Genomic DNA, 18,302 nt, shown 5'->3' with positions numbered 1-18,302 from the left:
AGCGCCCTCGGAGTCGAGCCGGCCAGGCTGCGGGGATAAGAGGTGGGGCCCAAGGGACGGACCCTCACGCTATGGGTCGAGTGCCAGAGGGGGCACTCAGAGCCCTCTCTGTGGGCACGCGCACCATCACCCCAGCACAGAAAAGCAGCAGGAGAGGCGGTGGGAGGGATCCCCCGAACCCCCTCATGGTGGTGACCCCTGCCCGCAGCCCCGGCTCTTGCACCGGGCAGCCTCTCTCCTCTCCTTCTTTTGGCTGCCATGAGGGGAGGGGTGGGGGGGAGAAAGTTGAGCTCCCCGGGTTCTCTCTCCATCGCCGGGGCGCCTGCAAGCTTCCCTCTCTCCCCCCCTTGAAGGTGCAGGGCGACCTTGCTGTGGCCGCCCCCCAGGCACCGGGACCGGCCAGGATGGCTGGCGGCATGTCCGGGTTCTCCTCGAGCAGGAGCCGCTGCACTGCTCCTGCTTTGCACCGCCAACGTCTGTCCCACATGGCATGAGCGGCAGCGAGACTGGAGCTGGCTCCAGCTGCCTGCGCTGCCCCTGGCCCTGCCCTTGGAGGAGGAGTCCCACCGGGGCAACCTCCGCCCTCGCTTCTCACCCAGAACTGCTACTGCTTGAGCGGCCTGGCCAACTTTCCCAAGGCTGCAGTAAGTGGGCGATCCTGAGGTAACACGGCGACATCGCCTCCTTTCCCGCCGTCGCAGGGATTCCTCCCCTGGTACGATTGCCAAAAATAGGACTTTTTGGAGGACTTTGATTCATAGGCACTTAACACACACACATGACTGCCAACCTCCAGTTGGGGCCTGGGAATCTCCCAGGATTACAACCAACCGCCGCTCTACACAGATCAGTTCCCTCCCCAAACTCCGCTGTCCCCCAGATCTCCAGGAATTTCCCGGCCTGGAGTTAGTTAGTTAGTTAGTTCCAAATGTATTTTTTACTCCCCTCATATACAGTCTAGATAAGATACAGCTGCTGATTTGTGTAGATGCTGCCTTAAAATGCATGCTATGCAGCAGACTGAAGAATATATTTTGCTGTTCTTAAATAATCAAATTATTAAAGGCCAATTGGTATTTAAATTAAGCTTTTTAAAATCATCCATATACACTGAATTGGTCAAGTTAAGACAATCTCAACTATTTTGTACTAACTTCTAAAAGAATTGGTAGAAGGACATCAAATTTTACAGGTGCACTGAAGACAACCTATCTATAGTTTTATCAACAATTCATCTTACAGTTAAAACAGTAATGGGATCCAATCCTACACTCTAGGTCTTTCCAACTACGGTAACATATGTGATTCATTCTTACTGTGAACGAAGTAGGAGTGGCAGCTGTAAGTTTTTCTACAAAGTATTATATGAGTTTATTGGACAGGTTTCAAAACTCTTACCATCAGGCTTCAATCTTTTAAGAAACAGACGGTCTCCAACATTTCTTACATGGGATCCACTGGCAGGAGAAACCTAATTCATTGTGAGAGTTCCAGGCACACTGGAAATAATCCATTTATAGCACAAGTTATTTAGCTACATTTTCTGGTTTGTTTCACTTGGCACCAAAACAACTCAGAGTGAACTGCTGTATACATAAATGGCGCTACATAGTTACCCTCCCCTGCCCTTCTAAAAACAAATTAAATAATTTTGCCGAGAATGGAAGATGTTATTACCCTGTTTTTACCACAATGGTGAGAGAGCTAGCATATCGTAGTGGTTAAGAGTGTCATCCTATGTTTTGGGGCTCATGGAAGCTAGCCGGGTGATCCTGGGTTTGTCTCAATTTCTCAGCATAACCTACCTCACAAGGTGGTTGTTGTAAGGAAAAATTTTTTGGGGGAGGGGGAATGAAGACAAAAGCTGCTTTGGGTCCCAGAGAGAAAAGCAAGATATAAATTTTAAAAAACACAACAGTGTTCATATTACAGCGAGCCTCTAGCTCCTTAACTTTCGAGAAGACCCATTACTGTTTTTATGAGGCTACAGGGTAAGGCACAATTTGTCCAAGGTTCTTGAAGGGTCCCCCTCCCACCTTTCCTAACAAAATTTGTGTTCTAATGAACACACAGAACAGTGTTTGATAATGCAGATGCCATTGTGTCAAGAACAGAGATGCTATGGTCCCAGATTCATTGCAACAGGTTCCTGGTATGTCAGAAACTGAGAGTTCACTACATGCAGATGCATTTGCAGCATAGCAGACAATGCCTGTTTTTGGCAACAGTTCAGTTGCCATAGTATCAACAATAAACATGTTTTGACCCACTGGATTGTCGCCTGCAACTATAAGCATACCCTTATGTTTATTCTGAATGCACACAAAATAGGCCATTAGTATAATAAGTGGTCTTATTTGTCTGTTTCCTCTGAAAAGAGAGCAAAATAGCCACAGTACATGAACCGGCAGAAAAACATGATTGGTTTAAGAGACATAAATGGGTCTAAAGACACTTATGTTTTGCACATCGTTCTGCCAAGTGTAAGAATGGCTGCTCCTAGACTGAGGCATGGCTGAATCTATTTTGATTACTCTGCCTTGTCTCCAAGAAATGCATGTAAAAACAAGCAGAAGAGGCTGTCTTCAGACAATTCGTTCCCAGAGCTACTTGACTGTATCTCACATTACTATTTTCCTGAATCAAACGGTATGTCCTCTGATCGCTGTTTCTGTTTGCCCTGTAAACTCCACAAGCCTTTTGTGGAGCTTGCTGAGGCCCCAATTTCCTGTTTCAAACCTTGCCGACAATAATCTACAATTCTGTACCTCTGCCCTGAACCACATCCTGCTAAACTCCTTCTCCAGGCTAGGTTCTGTAAAAGCCCAGGAACCAGCTCCCTTGGATGACCAAGACCTCCTGGCTCTGACAACAGGATTTTCTCTGTACTGTGTGACCCAGGAACCTTAAAGCTCTCCATCTATTTTGTCTCTGAAACAGAAGCCCTCCCCCCCTTTTTTGCCAACTCCTGAGAATGGGAGGGTACTGGCAGGGCCACCCACATATCAGATTTTCAATAACCTACGCTAAGCTGAATAAAGAATCAAGTATGCAGGAGATTTTCACATTCTTTTAGCGTGAATGAAAATCCATGCCGAGTGGTTGGGAAAGACAACCCAGAAGAGGGAGTGATGGAATTCTTGGCCTCTATGAAACACACAACTCATTACTGCACCTTCTTTTGTCTGCAAATTGTAGCTTTAAAGGAAAGCTTAGCAAGGCTTCTGCGTCAAGTGTTTGGATCTTCATGTTTACGGCTACCCATCTTGTCTTTTTTAAACTTTCCCTTAATCAGACGCATTCAGCAAAAGACGACATAAGTTTTCGTCTTTAAAGTAATGCTAACTAGCATATAAAATATTGCAAACATCTCTACCAGGCTGAATGCCTTATCCAACCAACACAAATAATTCATGATTCTCAGTTTGCATCAGAAAAAAAAAACTGACAAAAGCCAAGGCTGCTGTGTTAGGAGAGGGAGAGCATTTGAATGAGAACAGTGTGCCGGAAATGCCCCAGTTTGAAGACTGCACATCTAGCATTTTATGGAACTGGAGGGAAATCTAAGATTAAAGCTCATTCCCAAGTGATTGAAGGATTGTGGGAGGTGTAAGTGTGGGCAGTTGTCAGATTAATTCTTTAGATGATTAAATTCTTTTTGTTTCTTGAAAGCTGTTTGTAGTCATGTTTGAAGTCTCTTCATTCTGAGAGAGTGTAATGCGGCAGTTACCAAGGTGACTTTTGCTGACTTTCAACTATTTCTTCCCCCATCTTCTTAACAGCAGCCTGAATTGGTTTCTAAATCTTGTGAATTGAGATGAGCAACAGCACAGTTAGCCACAGCCATATTCTATTCCAAGCACTGAGCTTGTGCAGCTGAACTGGAGAAACTGCTAACCTTCAGCAAAACTATAAACTGCAGCCTCTCGCTTTAAGTTAGGTCAGAGGCTGGAGGAAGCAATAAATCAAAGCTTGTCCTGGCCACATGCACAAACATGCAGCCATCTTTGCCACATTATAGATGGATGGTTGCAATCTGCTTTCTTTTGATGATAGTTATCATCAAATCCTTATGGTTCCTGGAAAGATTCTACCAGCTGCTTGCTGCTCAATGTTTTAACCAAAAGAAAAGACATATTCCCAGTAATTACCACTTAAACAGTATTCATTACACTGCTTTTCTGATTTCAGGAGTGAACAGATAACTGGGGTGAGTAACTACATCAAAATGTCACAATTAGTAAGTGAATTGCATCAGTTCTACCTTGACCTCCTTCATCTCACCCCACTATCATGTTCTCCTCTAATTTTGTCCATCTTACATTTTCATTTATTTATTCAAACCATTTTCCAGCCAAGATTTATCTCTCCAAGCAGTTTACAACAACTAAATTCCAACTCCGAAAGACAAGATATGTAAGGGATTTCAGGTGTGTGTATAGCCGTCTCCTGACCCCTACAAAACAAAGTGATAGAACAGCCCGGGTTTCAGACTTTTCCTTCCAAAGAAGGGACAGAAAAAGCTGCCAGCAGACTCAAGGGTTGGTTGATGGTAGAGGTGCTAACCCACATATGCAGTCCTTTTATCATTTGCAAAATGATTATACTTTCCTCTGTATCTGTCTCACAGCATGATTCATTTTGTACTGTACATAGTAAAATTCTACAAGCAAATCAGAATGGAGAATTGGATGTCAGGGTACAAGAAGATGAGGTGCAGGATATTTTAATTTTTTAAAAAACAACCATGGGAGTATTTAACATCTCTCCTCTAGTACCACCCCTAAAGCTGGTATTTGCCCTTCTGGGGAAAATGAGGTAAATAGTGTGTGTGTGTGTGTGGGGGGGGGGGCAACTTAGACTGGGAATGTGGCATGTGTGCAGAATCCTCTCCCCCGTCTACCCGCTGCCCCCAGTTCCATTGTTCTGATCCAGTTTAGAGCTGACCATGATGGCTTTTAAAGAGGCAGTCGAAGTCCCAAGCATGTGTAGGTGCATCCTCAGAGTGCAGCACACAAGCAGTGCAAGCAGGAAAACAAAAGCTGATCTGCTTAACTTCAATATTAAAATGTTTGTTTAATAAAGCATTTGTATTTCCCTTTCACTCTCCCGTCCAAGGAACCTCAAAACAGATGTTAGAAAAACAGCGAGAAACCATATTAAAAAAAAACCCCACACACAAGTAACTGAACAACAAACAGAATAAAACAGCACAAAGTAACCACATCTTGATGGAATCTTAAGGCAGGCAGGGGGCCAGCCTGATTCTCCCCCTTCCCCCAATACAGTATTTCAGAGCCAGGGTACAAGAGCTAAAAAGGCCAAATTATATGTTCCCGCCATACTTCAGATGGCAAGTGGACACAGTGCGGAGCCTACCCTGATGACCTGAGTGCATGAGCAGATTTATACAGTACAAGGCAATCTTTAAATTACCCTGTTTAGGGCTTTAAAGGGCAAAATCAAAATTCTGAATTGGGTTTGGAAACAAACTGCAAACCATGTAAAATGATACGACATAAATATTATACAGTCAGAAAGACGCAACACCTTGGCAGCTGAACTCTGCATCAACTGCAGTTATGAGAGCCAGCCCTACGTAGAATCTACTGACATAATTGAATCCAGATGCAACCAAGGCACACAAAACAGTCGCTAGATCCACCAAGGCAGTCTCTGCCACACGGCCAGGCCAGAAACGGATCACTGAGGAATACCCTGAGATGGGCCGCCACCACATGCTTCAGAATTGATATCTGGATTATGTTTCCAAGTTCTTAAATTGTCTTGGAGTATTGAGTGTTACAAATAATCTACGCCTCAATTTTGTGCCACACTGCATAGTACATTGTTTCAGTTAACCCACCAATATTTGAAGTGCTCTTTGACTCTCACGAGAGATAAACCAACTTGCAGTGTAACAATATATTAAGGGTTTTATTAGGTGCTCCAAGAGTTCCTCTGTAGGCAAAATCACATCTTTATTTCACCTGAACTAAAGTTCCAGTATCATATCATAGCTGCAGTGGTAGTTTTTACAACCATCCTTCCTGTAGAAAGAGAGAATGGGATTTACCACTCAAAAAATGAGGGTTTGAACTTCTAATCCTGTTTCAGATTTCTGTGACCTTGGGCTACTCCATCTGTAAAGCAAATATATTTACTTCCTAGGCTTGTAGGAATGGCCTGAATTTGTTAAAAATTTATGCCTCAGGAACTTCTAGACAGAGAAACTAAACTAAGAACAAAGTCTGGCTTATCTTTGCTATCATGTGCATATTGGCCTAAAAGGTTAAAAAACAATTACTAAGACTGTTGTCTATTCTGACAGTTTCAATGTACCAACTCTATTCTCCTCTGAATTTGAAGCTTAAAGGTAAATTTCAGATTTATTTTACGTCATTTATACCCTGCCTTTCTCAGCTTATACCATTTTCCTCTCCTCCATTTTATTATCACAACTACCCTGTGAGGTAGGTTAGGCCGAGTATGCACAACTGGCCCAATGTCACCCAACAAGCTTCCATGGCAGAGTGGGGATTAGAATCTGGTTCTTGCAGATCCTGGTCAAATATACTGCACTGACTCCAAAAGAGAATGACAGATCTTCAGATTTGCCAATAGGTGTTCCTTCCACCTGGAAGCAAGAAACTGAAGTACATTCACAGTTTAGAACAATGGTCCTTCAACAGAGCCATGTTGAGCTCCCTCAAAGTCTGACCAAAGTTACTTCATAAGCATGTAAATATTTAGGCAACAGCAGTGCACCTATGTCAATGAAACATCACAAACATAACAGTTTTGTTCATGCTGCAAAATTGCTTCCTTACAGAAAGACACAAGTATGATGGCCCTGCCAGGACTTGCGGGGGGCATCTCATTCTCCCCCATTTCCTCTTTCCCTTCCCTGGCAGTCCCTACAGATTCTCCCTTTTTCCTGCTTCCTTCTTTTTTCCCCCATGCTCCTACTTACCATTTTTAAATTTAGTGTAGAACAAGTGCTTCTATGATCTTGAAACTGCTAGTTCAGATCTAAGCCTAGGTATGAACTTTCTGGGTTGCAACAGAAAGTCTATCTGCAGTAAAGATTACTTTGATAATGTACATGGAGCACGTTGAACACTCAAATGCCATTATTAAAGCAATAAGAAATGACATGAGACACATGGCAAAAAGGTCTTTTGCTTGAGCAACTGAACTCCCAGCAAGTAACAAGCACACATGTACTCAAGTTGTTCTCAATCCAAAGCTGAATACACTGCTATTTATGTATTAAGCAACAGAGGGCGATCTAAGACTGCTTCATTAAAGGAGGGAAATGGTTTTTGTTAACTGTTCTTTGAGTACATATATGGGATTGCCCTTGTATAGTTCCTTCCTGTTTTCTTGCCCAAAGACAAGAACAGAGGACTTCTCATTCAATTTCTTCTCACTTCCAAGGACTCTCAAGTCAGTCTAAGCCAATTACCATCCTACAGAAGAAGGTGGGCGGATGGCACACAGTTGTAATTTAAAGAAAAATGTTATAGTAAGTATCTCCATTTTCTTAATGTTCCTACTTGTGGGAAGTGAGAAAGATGGTTTACAAGCAAGAGTATGTCCATTTAACAACTATCCCTTCTACTACTTAAGTCCTATCTTGAGGGAAGATCCGTACTGTAAACTCTAAAATAGGTCAGAGCAAAAACACAATGTTGCCTTGCTGACATGTCTATTAGCCTCAAAAGAGACAGGGGATGCCTGAGATTTTGCAGAATGTGGGAAGAGATAAAGGAGACAATAGCACACCTACAGTATCCATTGTCTGCCAGCCACAGTTTGGGAAGAGACTTTCTTGCCATCTGTAAAATCCATAGGTTGTGGTCCAAGCTGAAAATAAGGACCATTTTTACTTTCCAGGTGGCCCAGAATTGTTGAACCCCTGACTATATGGAAGAGCATAAAACAGAATGGAAAGGGAAGGTATACCTCTTGGAATCCAACAAACCCACCTTAGCATGATCTCCAAACAGAGGGCTGGGTCCTATGGAAAATGTATGTAAATACAACAGTTCTTGTGCAAGTGGAACCACTGAAATTACTCTTTGCTTGTGTGCACTAAGTGAAAGCAATTGTATTTTTGATACAATTTCAAAAACAAAATAAAACTATGGAAATTATCTGTTGTACATTCCTTGCTCCACATGTACACAGCTGTTATCATTACAATTTATCTTAAAGCACCATTGTGTGTGCACAAGCTGAACTGAGTTATGCACATTTTCTTTTCCGCTTACACATCACAAGTCATTGCCTGTGGGATGCCACGTCCCCCTTCGTGTTCAAATAAATTTACAAAACTCAGTTGTCCACTGCTACTAATTCAATGACTTTGTGCAACTGGTTCAAAGGGTCTCTCACAGCCCAACACACTACTCTTAGTTCCAGTTAGCTAACTAAGATCACGAAGTTCCCAAGTCACCAAACTCCCTTGGCATGAGCACACATGCTTGTCAGGTATGTTAGAGCCACTTGTGGTTGTTTTGAATGGAATGCCATTTCACTTCAATATACCTCAGATTTTGCCACTCTCCGAGACAGGCGTAGATCACTTATGACATCCACAAGAATGCTAATGGTGTGTGTGTGTGTGTGTGTGTGTGTCTGTTGGGGGGAGCGTAAAACAATAACTGAACAGGCATAGATGGCAGTTTGAATGTGGAATTGCACAGACAGTTGTGATCATGAGAACCAACTCATTCTGTATCATACACAGCAGTGGCTGATGGACACATATAGCTATATGTATTTGATACCTCTCTGCAGAGGAAAAGATCCTGCCCCATCAGGAATCCAGTAGCAAACTGGTACAATGTAACATTTGTACTGACTTCAGAGGGGATTTTTATTCAGAGATCATGGTTTATGTATTTAGAGTGCATATCATTAAGACTCACAGCATGCAGATGAAAACTTTGAGTGTACTTCTCTAGGTGTCACAAGAAGGTATGCTTATTGCAGGTTTGTGCAAATCTTTCAGCTGGGCAAGAACTTCTTTGTTCAACTAATTTGCTTTCAACGCCAACTGAATCTTATGCTGGAGATCAACCACTCCCCCCTCTTATAGGATGAAATAGTAAACAGAACCTTCTGTTCTGCTGGAGCTATTCTTCCACCCTTGATCAGGAAAACATTTGCCTCCTGTAGGAGAAACTGATCCTGCTAATTCCTGGCAAAGAATTAGGGGTGTGCAAAAGAAAAAGGAAAAAAAGGAAAATTTGGATTTGGGTATATTGTACCTGGACTTTTTCCGGATTACTTAATATTACAGAATACCCATACCAGTATGCCATTTAGTGTGTGTAAAGTGCCGTCAAGTCGCAGCCGACTTATGGCGACCCCTTTTTGGGGTTTTCATGGCAAGAGACTAACAGAGGTGGTTTGCCAGTGCCTTCCTCTGCACAACAACCCTGGTATTCCTTGGTCTCCCATCCAAATACTAACCAGGGCCAACCCTGCTTGGCTTCTGAGATCTGACGAGATCAGGCTTTTGGGTTTTTTTTTTCCAGGAATCTGAAAAAAATTGGCTCCATTACAGCCTATGGAGAATTTTTCTGGGGCTCTGGGGGGCTGTTTTTTAAGGTAGATGCACTACATTTTCAGCATAGCTTCTGGTGACTCTTCTTAGGAGAACCCCCAAGTTTGGTAAAGATTGGGTCGGGGTCCAATTTTATGGGACTCCAAAGAGGGTGCCCCCATCCATCTTCCATTGTTTCCAATGGATGAAAAATGAGGGCCAATAAAATTGGACACCCTGACCCAACTAGGGGGTTCAGCTATGCTGAAAATTTGGTGACTCTACCTTAAAATTCCCCCCTCCCCCGAGCCCTGGAAAGATTCCCCATAGGTTATAATCGAGGAGAAGAGGGGGAATTTAAACTTTACAGCATTGCGGAGTTCAGTGATAATGAGCCAATGCCGTTTTTTCTCCATTAACAGGGGTTCTTCCCTTTCTACTTCTGTAGTTAGTGATGCCAAAATGATCCCAGAAAAAGCCAAGGTTTTTTTTTTTTTGCTCTTTCGGAATTTGGATTACTGGCTACAGTTTAAAAAAACATTTTTTTCAGCAAATGCACACACCTAACCAGCATAGCCCCACAAGGCAAATCTCAGAGGTCCTAGTGTAATGCTATACACATGAACACACAAAGCTGCCTCATACTGAATCAGGCCATTGGTCCAACAAAGTATGTACTGTCTACTCAGACTTGCTTTGGCTGTCCAAGGTCTCAGCTGGAGGTCTTTCCCATCACCTACTACCTAATCCTTTTAACTGGGGATTGAACCTGGGACTTTCTGCATAACAAGCAGATACTCTGCCACTTAGCCATGGCCTGTCCCAATAATGTATAAAGTGACTACACATGATTGAATGGATTCAACACAGTGACCTGTAAATCTATAAGATGGGATCTTGATCCTAGAGACATGGCATTAAAAACAAGAACACCCCATAAATGATTTTCACATGACAAAATATGTGGCAGCAGAAGCAAAGGAGATCCTTTAAGAAGGAATTCTGACAATATTATCTCAAATATAAACAAAGGTCACATATTTTAAATGTTTTAAAAACCTCAGCAGCTTTGTGCAATAGCTAGAGTAATATGCTCTTCAGAATAAGACACCTCATTTACTGCTAAACAGGGAAGTCCTTCCTGACTTCTGCATATTTCATGTGTGAATTACAAAAGCTTTGAGATAAGGGGAGGGTGAATGTATGCCTCCTTTAACCCAGTCTTTCTAAATTGCTGTGTGCTCTGGTACAATCCCATGCACTTATCCAGACAAGGAACAGGAACATAAGCTAGAAGGGCTTTTAAAACCAAATTTTACAGGTGCGGCGACAATTAAAAATTCACTTACTCCTTTCCTTCAACAAGTCTGTAAGAAGCCACTCAATTGGTCATATTTGTTCTTTCGGCACACAGATAAGATTTTCTAGCCAAGCTCTGCAGAGCTCTGTTTACGTCACCCATTAGTAACTGTGCTTCTGTCTGATCTAAAGTTTAGTTCTTTAGTATCTGCCAGCATGATAATGTCTTGGGTGACTTCAATATATTGCATACCCAGGATAGTTAGTTTTGGTAAACAGTGTAGAAATTCTGAAGAACTCTACAGTATGCTTGCATGCATGGTATGCTATATTATACTCCCCCTTCCTTAATTTCTGTCCCTTTTTGTGCTTGCCAGTAGTTTTTTTTTTTAATTGCTTAAGGTTTTTTTTAAGGAGGGCTGGAAGAGCAGCAAAAATTATTCTTGCTGTTTCCCACTGACATGAGGCACTCTTACTTTTTTATTATTTACTACACTTAATTACCTTAGATTTAAAATATTCATATAGTTCAGTTGACGCTCTGGAGGATCTCTGTGACTTAAAGATGGTCTGGGTATTAAACACAGCTGCTCCTAGACCTCTCTCTTATTTCATAGAGCATATTCTGTTTCTTGATTTACCAAAGAACTAAGAGCAATTAAATGGGCTGACAGATAATTTAGAGTGTAGGCAAAAGAAAGGCCAAGAAAAGCATGACCAAACACGCGTAACAGCACATCTTTGTTACCAGCTCTGTGTCAGCAAGGTGCACTGCACACTGCAGTCCAGATGAGGTTTCCATGTGGGGAGAGGGTTTTTACTCTGCCCCTGATAAACTCAGAACATTCAATACCTCACTGTGACTTGTTTGCTACGCATCTTGCATAATCACTTGCATCTGCTGAAATTTTCCAGAATGTTATCAGAGCACAGCTTAACTGAAGGTGCTTGGATGAATTTCAGTTGTTGCAGCCTGGTATCACTGACAAGTTTCTTGGAGAGGTGTGGTACACCATATCATTGCTTGTCCCTTGTTGCTTATTATATCTAACAAGAAAGGACTGCCTAATTGAATTCAGGATTTACTGCTTCCTTAAAAGAAGGGGATAGCACCAACCATTTTGAAGGTGGTGGTCATGAAACACTTTGTGAAGGAGTTCTCCCTGGACTCTAATGATCTGACAAACCCCTTTTCCAGATAAGATGTTTGAGAGTGCAGTGTCTGGGTAACTTTCTTGGGTGAGATGAATTCTCTACTCACTTCTGACCTGGCTTTTTAAGTGAAACTGCCTGGGTTGCTCTCTCTGTTCACCAGGACAGAGATGATAGAAGTGTGATCATGTTATTTTCCTTGTCCTGTTAGTGGCCTCCGATGCCATCAATTATGTTTCCTTCTGAATTTGGCTAACCAAGATGGGTTACATGGATTACTCTAGTAATTGTTCCTTTCTGGCAGAGCGGTACCAGGGGATGGTACTGGAACTCAGTTGTTCAACTCTGGGCAACTGTGCTATGGGGGTTCCACATGGTTTCATCCTGTCCCCATGCAATTTAACATAAACATGAAGATGCTGGAATAGGTTGGTCACAGGTTTTGGGTTAAGCATCTTCAGTATGCTGATGAAAACACAACTTTACCTCTTCTTTTCAACTAAGTAGAAGCTCAGTCCATAGTAAGACAGAACTACTATTGGTTGGCAATGCAGACAACCAGGAAATGTGAATTGGTTGCACTCCCAGATGTGAAACCTGAGTGTGTTATTCAACCCATGTCTACAGATTGAGATGCAGGCCTCTGGTATGTAGCTCCTTTAGCGAACACTGTCTGGAACATCATGACCCTCTTCGAAAGAAATGACTTGGTCACAGTTAGCCACGTTCTGATCACATCAAGGTTAAATGACTGCAATACACTCTACATGGAGCTGCCTTTGAAAACTGTTCAGAAGTTTTAACTGACACAACTGCAGCAGGGAGGTTATTTGATGAAGTGAATTAAAAGGGACATACAAGGTGTTTTTTTTTAAATTGTGGTACCTGAAAATTGTGGTAGCCATCCCAAGCCTGGCCAGGGAGGGCAAGGTATAAACTCAATAAACAAACAAACAAACAAATAGTGGAATTCTCTCCCCACATTGGTCTGCTTGGCATTGAGTTCAAGCGCTAAGTAAAAACATTTGTTCCCATGAGTGGTTTTTTTTTGGGGGGGGGGAGAGATCTTATTTTTGGGTTTCTTATTGTTTATTTATGTTAGGCTTTACTCTTGAATGACTTCAGGTCTTAACTGATTCAATACTTTTATTTGGATTTACTGTCTTTTTATTATACAAAATTCACTGGTGGGAGACACCTCAAGAGCAATATGCTTAGAGGTGAAGTATAAATACTTTAATAAAAATACATACCGATTGTGATAGAAAAAATTAGATACTTTCTTCAAGTCCAGTAGCATCTTAGAGAACAACAATATTTCCAGAATATAAGCTTTCAAGAGTCAAAGCTCCCTTCACCAGACATGAATAGGAATGGAGATCTCTGAGTCTTTATATCCCAGTCAGAAGGTGGGAGGGGGCTTGTAACGAATACTTGTAAAGGATGCAAAGGTACAATACATACTATAATCAGCACGATCAGAGCAGACCAAAACGGCTACCCTCTGAAACTGTCTTCTTCTACTACCCCCTTAAGCCAAATCAGAACCCCATCCTTGTATTGTGGGGTAAGGGAATACTGAAGCATTCAGAGAAAGAACAAGACAAAACTTACGGTGCTCTATCATTGTTCAGTCCATTCTGTCTCTGAGTGTTAATTGGTGGCAGAACAGGCTTGCTGTTAATCTCGAGACCCCTTCTCAGAGTCTCTCGGATTTGTTCCGTATCTGAAATGACATCAATACAAAACAGAGTTGTGCTCAATTCACACAGCAGCATCCCCATACTGTGTGCTCCCACCCCTCTCTGTTTTCTGTTTAACACTAACCAGAGTTTAACACAATGGCCAAATCAGACAACTATGAATACCACTTGTCCCCCAAACCAGAAGTTTGCTTCAAACAGCAGTTTCTGCTTTAGATGGTAAGCACAGATCACAGTTTACCATACAAATCAGTAAACTGTGTTTAAGTGCTTGCCATTTAAATCAGTAAGCTCTGAAAAGGAAATGTGGGGCTGGGATGGGGGAAAGGCATGAGTCCTTTGCCTGTAAATGATCCTCTATACTCAAAATAATATCCTTAGAGGAATTTAATTTTCATAGAATTGCTACATAAACTTGATGGAGCACAATGTATCAATTAAACAAGTTTCACCTTTTTCTACCTATACAAAACCAATGCTATAAATATCCTCTGGGCAGAATGAAACAGCCTTACATAGCTAGGTTATGTGGTTTTTCATCCAGGAAACTGTTAAAGCTAGACAGCACAAAAACGTTATCAGATAGTACCACATCATTCAGAAGATGCAAATTTTTAAGTGTTCCATCCTTCCAACAAAATATACTTTTGCATGTAGACCAGAGGGTCCTCAATATTGTTGCTGTAGACACTTTTGGAAAATGGAGAGTGGGAGCAACCACAAAACAGTTGCCATGGGGGGCAATTACAAACTGGCTGCCGTGGAATGCTGTGGCCAAGGCAAGCATCCTCCTATGATGGAGGCAGCAGTTTCCAAATGGGGGCTCCCCGCAGACACACAGGTGATGTCCTGTTGAATTGTTTTGAAGCACTAATGCGCCAGTGACAAAAGGAAGCAAGGATTGATTCTTTCTTTGGGAAAGAGATGCTTTGTCACAAAAGCATATGGCAGCCAGGAATCCCGCTGGTGGACGCCATAGTACCCTTGAATACCACACTAGGAATGAGAGTGCTACAGAGTTTAACTAGCATTTTAAATATTTGAGGTGTCTAACATTCCTTTACTAATTAGAAGGACCTTTTGACTGGGACACTACTGCCCAGGTAACCTAAGTGGTCACTTGGAGCACCAAACTGGCAGGGGGACGCCACCTGGAAGGAGGTAACAGACATGAGAGACACTGTCCTTCAGTGTTACTCCTTTGAAGATGACTGCCACAGCTGCTGGCGAAACGTCAGGAAAGAAAATACCAAGACCATGGTCACACAGCCCGGATAACCTACAAGAACCGATGAATTCTGACCATGAAAGCCTTCGACAATATTTTGTAACAGACATGGTTTGTGCCAGACATTTCCCAGACCAGGTCCAAGGTTAGCTGTGGAGTCCATGCCCTCTTCCCCACTGGTGCCAATACTGCCCAGGCTCCAGAAGACCACAGAGACTGTCTGTAGGTACTTGGCTTCCGTTCAGAGGAAGCACACATGTCCTTCCCCACTGCTGCGAATTCTACCATGTTCCAATGGGCTACAGATGCTCTCTAGTCTGCCCTGGAGTCAGTGGGGATGCAAAGAAGTACGCCTGTTCTCTCCACACACTTGTACAGCTGCTATCCAGTTCCAGAACAGGCCATCTTGGTGGGAGGGTACACCTCCTCCCATGCGGACTCCACCATCTGATGTGGCAAACAGAATTCAGCTAGCCCTGCTTGCTGAAGCATGTGCCTTTGGGTTTAACTTGATTTAAAAAAATACTCTCAGTTTTCGCATGAAGTAAGTCTGCCCATGGAAGAATCATATTAGATCAGAAAATCATCCTCACATTTCTGACCTCCCGCAGAAGGTACACAGCTAGAAACAGTTCTTCAGTCTCCCCATTTCTTTGTAATCATTGTTGGACAAAGAAAAAAAATAGCCAAGCCTTCTGCCTACCTTTTAAAACATATGTTAGTTAGAAAACAAAGTCTGGTTCTTTACATAACATTTTAAAAATATTCTGGGACAATCAGAAGCAGCACATTTTCTAATCTATGCTCAGATTTTACATATAGGCAAAATGAATCAAGACAAGATAAAATGGAAAGGTGTCAATGCTGACAATAAAGTACTTCAAATGGTAATTAAGCACACCTATTTTAAACTATCAGAGAACTCAAGCAGAATAAGCAACTTACCCATCTCATCTATATATAGCTTTTAATATGGATGGCACCTTGACCTGGATGGCCCAGGCTAGCCTGATCTTGTCAGATCTCAGAAGCCAAGCAGGGTCGGCCCTGGCCAGTACTTGGATGGGAGACCACCAAGGAATACCAGGGTTGCTGTGCAGAGGAAGGCACTGGCAAACCACCTCTGTTAAGTCTCTTGTCTTGAAAACTCTACTTGGTTGCCACAAGTTGGCTGCGACTTGACATCACTTTACGCACATACAATATGGATGGCATTTTCTCCACTTTAAACACTGCTCAAATCCAACCTGTTACAGTGTACCCCATTCTTAACATCTTGGCAGAACTCAATACTCCAATTAAAAAGAGATCCTAATTTTATTTTATGTAAATACTTGCTTATAGCAGCAGTGTTTAGCACTATATAACCTCTACATAGTCATCTTATGGGAGAAACAGAGAGTATAAAGTGCTCAAAATAATTAAATAAATACATTTATGCACAAGATGCCTGTGCAAAAGGCCTATCCTTCTACTTTCAATCTGGAATTATTCAAGCTTTATGATAAAAAGGGGGTTATATCTAGCCTGAATGCTGTTTTATGAATACAGTATTACTCTGCTGAATGTTGTTTTGTGCTGTTTTTAGGCCTAGATTTGTTTTATATCTTGTTTGATTACTGATGTAATTACTGATAATGTAATTATTGATGATATGTTGTTTTTATGATTTTATTGTACTTTTTTTACTTTGTGAGCTGCCTCAAGCAGGTCTTTGCAGAGGAGGTACATAAAGGTCAGCCCTGGTTAGTATTTGGATGGGAGACCACCAAGGAATACCAGGGTTGTTGTGCAGAGGAAGGCACTGGCAAACCACCTCTGTTAGTCTCTTGCCATGAAAACCCCAAAAATGGGTCGCCATAAGTCAGCTGCGACTTGACGGCACTTCATACATACATACATAGACATTCTAAAGAAAGAAAATAAATAAATAAAACATTATTTATTATTTATGGGAGAGCTCTACTGTTTGAGTAGCTTTAGCTCTTGATGCTCAGAAAAACAAAACTTGTGCAGCATGGCCAGGTCCCTCTTACCTTTCCCAGACAGTCGTCGGGGATGTGTGCCAATACAGATGCTTCTACTATCTTCATCATCCTCTGGAGGCCGGCTAAGGTCATCCCAGGCACATTTAGCACTGACACCACTCAAGTTTGAGCCGTCTGTCTCAATTCCTTTATCAACTCTGTCCTGCTTAAAAAGATCCAAGAACCAGCCAAGCCTTTGAATGCCATGGTCCCTATTTCTGCCAATGCAGGAAGAACTGAGTCCTGCAGCATGAAGTATTAAGTCTATAGTTCATTTCCCACCTTTTACCAGCAATAAGCACAAGCCATGAAGAGTTGTAAAAATCTTCCTACATTCCACTGACATGAAATATGAGAAATAGCCATTGCTGTACACAGCATAAGCTACAGCTGCTTTCAATTCAAACATTACAAATAGCTAGATAAAGTTTTATTTAATCCCAATAGTTATTCTTTTAAATTGCTGTACTTATTATCAAACACCAGAGTTTTCCCTTTTTTGCAAAGGGCTCAGGCCTGGCAATATGGTAAAAAGAATGAACTGCATATCGATGGTATGTTTTATGCTGTGTATGTTTAAACCAGAATGTAGTATCTGTATACTACATGCAAATTCAGGTGTAGATAAAGGAAAAGTTACTGGTTAGCTCAGCTTCAACAATCACCAGCAGAGGACGCTGTTAAGCTAAGCCTCAGCTTTTTGTGCTAGGAGGAACACCTGCTGCAATTTAATATTTACAAGGCGATAAAAGTACACTCTCCTGTCCAGGTTTTCTTTTCATGTGCAAAAACACACATGCAAGCCAGCCAGTTTGGTCAGTACAACCAAATAATAACTTTGCTTAATTTTTTTTCCAATGGAAAAATTGAGATATTTTGGGAAGCTCTTGGGGGTGGGGAGGGAGACCTCCCATGAAATATTTCCTCTTTTTGATAGAAGAATGATTGTCTTCCCAATGTGTAGCATGAAAAGTTCTAAGGACTTTTCTCAATTATTCTGATGGAAACATTGGGACATTTGGGGGACCACTGGGGGAAAAAAACTCATATTTTTGTCCTTTTGGAATGAGTAAAATGAAAGACTACACATTCTGAGTAAAGCCTTGCAGGAAATTTTTATATAAGACAATCTATAGCATTAGGGAATAATTTCTATGTATATAGGTTGACTACCCCTTATTTGGAATGCTTAGGACCAGAAGTATTCCGTATTTCGGATCTTTCTGTATTTTGGAATATTTGCATATACACAATGAGATATCTTGGGGATGGGACCCAGGTCTAAACATGAAATTCATTTATGTTTTATATATACTTTATACACATCGCCTGAATGT

General features: G+C 41.8%; 1 protein-coding gene across 1 annotated transcript in view; it reads right to left on the bottom strand.

Annotated features, from left to right (window-relative positions):
* Positions 1-18,302, bottom strand: part of SUFU (SUFU negative regulator of hedgehog signaling) — an 84,267-nt gene that overhangs the window by 24,728 nt on the left and 41,237 nt on the right. Inside the window, exons 7-8 of the mRNA XM_056849744.1 lie at positions 16,975-17,131; positions 13,622-13,733 (exon numbers count right to left, since the gene is read on the bottom strand). Of these exons, the coding sequence (XP_056705722.1) occupies positions 13,622-13,733; positions 16,975-17,131 (269 nt within the window). The remainder of the gene's footprint in view (positions 1-13,621; positions 13,734-16,974; positions 17,132-18,302) is intronic.

Source organism: Euleptes europaea, chromosome 5 (assembly GCF_029931775.1).
Source record: "Euleptes europaea isolate rEulEur1 chromosome 5, rEulEur1.hap1, whole genome shotgun sequence".
NCBI classification, from domain to species: Eukaryota; Metazoa; Chordata; class Lepidosauria; order Squamata; family Sphaerodactylidae; genus Euleptes; species Euleptes europaea.
This window is presented reverse-complemented; position numbering and strand designations above follow the sequence as displayed.